Below are 2,500 nucleotides of genomic sequence, written 5' to 3' on the forward strand. Positions count from 1 at the left end.
TTATATAAACCCAATATGCGTGTAATTACAACCTCTGACAAGGAAGTCGTATCATATATATATATATATATATATATATATATATATATATATATATATATATATATATATATATATATGTATATTTATATATATATATACACACACACACACACACACACACACATATATATATATATATATATATATATATATATATATATATATATATATATATATATATATATATATATATATATATATATATATATATATATATACATATATATATATATATATATATATATATATATATATATATATATATGTATATATATATATATATATATATATATATATATATATATATATATATATATATATATATATATATATATATATATATGTATGTATGTATGTATTTATGTATGTATGTATGTATGTATGTATGTATGTATGTATGTATGTATGTATGTATGTATGTATGTATGTATGTATGTATGTATGTATGTATGTATGTATGTTTATGTACGTATTTTTCACGTCAAGGAAATAAATACCCGTGATAATACTGTATATTTTATTCAGCACATACATAATTTACAGACCGTGATTACTTTTCTTCCGCTTATCAAAATTCTCAAAAATGCAACTTGCACATGAACCCAACGAGAAACTCGAACCGCTTTCCGCAACTACGCGTAATCTTATGTCGTTACTATGTTGTAATCGAAGAAAATGGAGAATTCCTTCAAAATGCCAAATTCTTGAGATACTGTTAATGTGCTTGGGGAAGCTAAAGAAATGACCCGCATCTAGTATGTCCTGCTTTTAAAGTCCTTCCTAGATTGTTTTTTATCTCCTTATTGGTCTTAATATTAATGAGGAAAAGGTGTAAAAAAGTCTTCCTTATTCTATAGGTCGTCCAGTTTCAGGGAAAAAAAGTAAAACCTGGCAACTCAACCTTGTGCTCCTGGGTACTCCGATTCGCCATTTTTTTTCTTTTTTCTGGTCAAGTGACACAAAATTTGTCTTTATATATGTCTTGTATTACTAAAAACGTATATACAATATTGTTTATTGTTTTTTTTCTTGAAAATTACTGTCTTCAACACTATTTTAATATTCTTTTTAATAGAGATTTGGTGGATCGGAGTTCTCTTAAGCCTGTGTCAAGTTGCCAGTTTCTCTATTCCTTAAACTGGACGTATATAATTAGTTATTCATGCTAATTATCAGGGCTCTGTATAACATCAGGACTCATGGCAGGAATCAGTTCAAAGTATAAAAAATATATACCAGACTAGAGTGATTTGATGTTACTGCCTTTTTTTGAAAATTCCGCTCAATATCAATTTCATCCAAAAAACCAGTCCAATAATATAAATTCCACGTATTTTTCCTCTCTTCTTCATATCCTTGCTACCTATTTCCACTACTTTTCACCTCACTTTTAACTTCTCCTTATTCACATCTCCTCCTCCTTCTCTTTCTTCCTATTTATCCTCCTCCGTCTCTCTTTCTCCTTCCTCCTTCTTCTCGCCCCTCCGACTTGGAGGGAAAACCGGACATCGATTAGCTTTCGTCCTCGTTCTCCTGAAGGAGGCTCTGGTAGGACTCCTGCAGCGAGAGGACGGAGGCTGCGAGGGCGTTCCCGTAGGAGGCTCCTGCTCCCTGCACGCTGTCCCACCACGACTCCGAGACCTGGGGAGGGAGTGGAGTGAGATGAGGGAGGGAAGGAAGGGAAGTGAGTTAATGAGGGAAGGAGGGAAGAGAAGTGAATAAAAGAGGGCGATAGGGTGAGATGAGAGGGGAGGGATGGGGAGGGAAGGAGGGGAAGTGAGGGAAGGAAGGGAAGTGAGGGAAGTGAATAAAAGAGGGCGATAGGGTGAGATGAGAGGGGAGGGAAGGGAGGGAGGGAGGGCGATAGGGTGAGATGAGAGGGGAGGGATGGGGAGGGAGAGGGAGGGGAGGGAAGGAAGAGAAGTGAGTGAGAAAGGGCGATAGGGTGAGATGAGAAGGGAGGGATGGGGAGGGAGAGGGAGGGAAGGGAAGGAAGGGAAGTGAGGGAGAGAGGGTGAGATGAGAGGGGAGGGAGTGGAGTGAGTGAGGGAAGGAGGGAAGTGAGTGAAAGAGGGTGATAGGGTGAGATGAGAGGGGAGGGATGGGGAGGGAGAGGGAGGGAAGGAAGGGAAGTGAGTGAGAGAGGGCGATAGGGTGAGATGAGAGGGGAGGGAAGGGGAGGGAGAGGGAGGGAAGGAAAGTGAGGGATTGAGGGCGATAGGGTGAGATGAGAGGGGAGGGAAGGAAGAGAAATGAGTGAGTGAGGGCGATAGGGTGAGATGAGAGGGGAGGGGTGGGGAGGGAAGGAGGGGAAGTGAGGGAGAGAGGGCGATAGGGTGAGATGAGAGGGGAGGGAAGGGAGGGAAGGAAGGGAAGTGAGGGAGAGAGGGTGATAGGGTGAGATGAGGGAAGGAGGGAGGGAAGAGAAGTGAATAAAAGAGGGCGATAGGGTGAGATG

At 39.7% G+C, this 2,500-nt stretch overlaps 1 protein-coding gene across 1 annotated transcript in view; it reads right to left on the bottom strand.

Annotated features, from left to right (window-relative positions):
* Positions 1–545: 545 nt before the first annotated feature.
* Positions 546–2,500, bottom strand: part of LOC113802059 (basement membrane-specific heparan sulfate proteoglycan core protein) — a gene marked incomplete in the record, with an annotated part of 74,620 nt that continues 72,665 nt past the window's right edge. The window contains 1 exon segment of the mRNA XM_070119270.1: positions 546–1,683. Within this exon segment, the coding sequence (XP_069975371.1) occupies positions 1,555–1,683 (129 nt within the window).

This window comes from Penaeus vannamei, chromosome 43, assembly GCF_042767895.1.
Source record: "Penaeus vannamei isolate JL-2024 chromosome 43, ASM4276789v1, whole genome shotgun sequence".
Taxonomy (NCBI): Eukaryota; Metazoa; Arthropoda; class Malacostraca; order Decapoda; family Penaeidae; genus Penaeus; species Penaeus vannamei.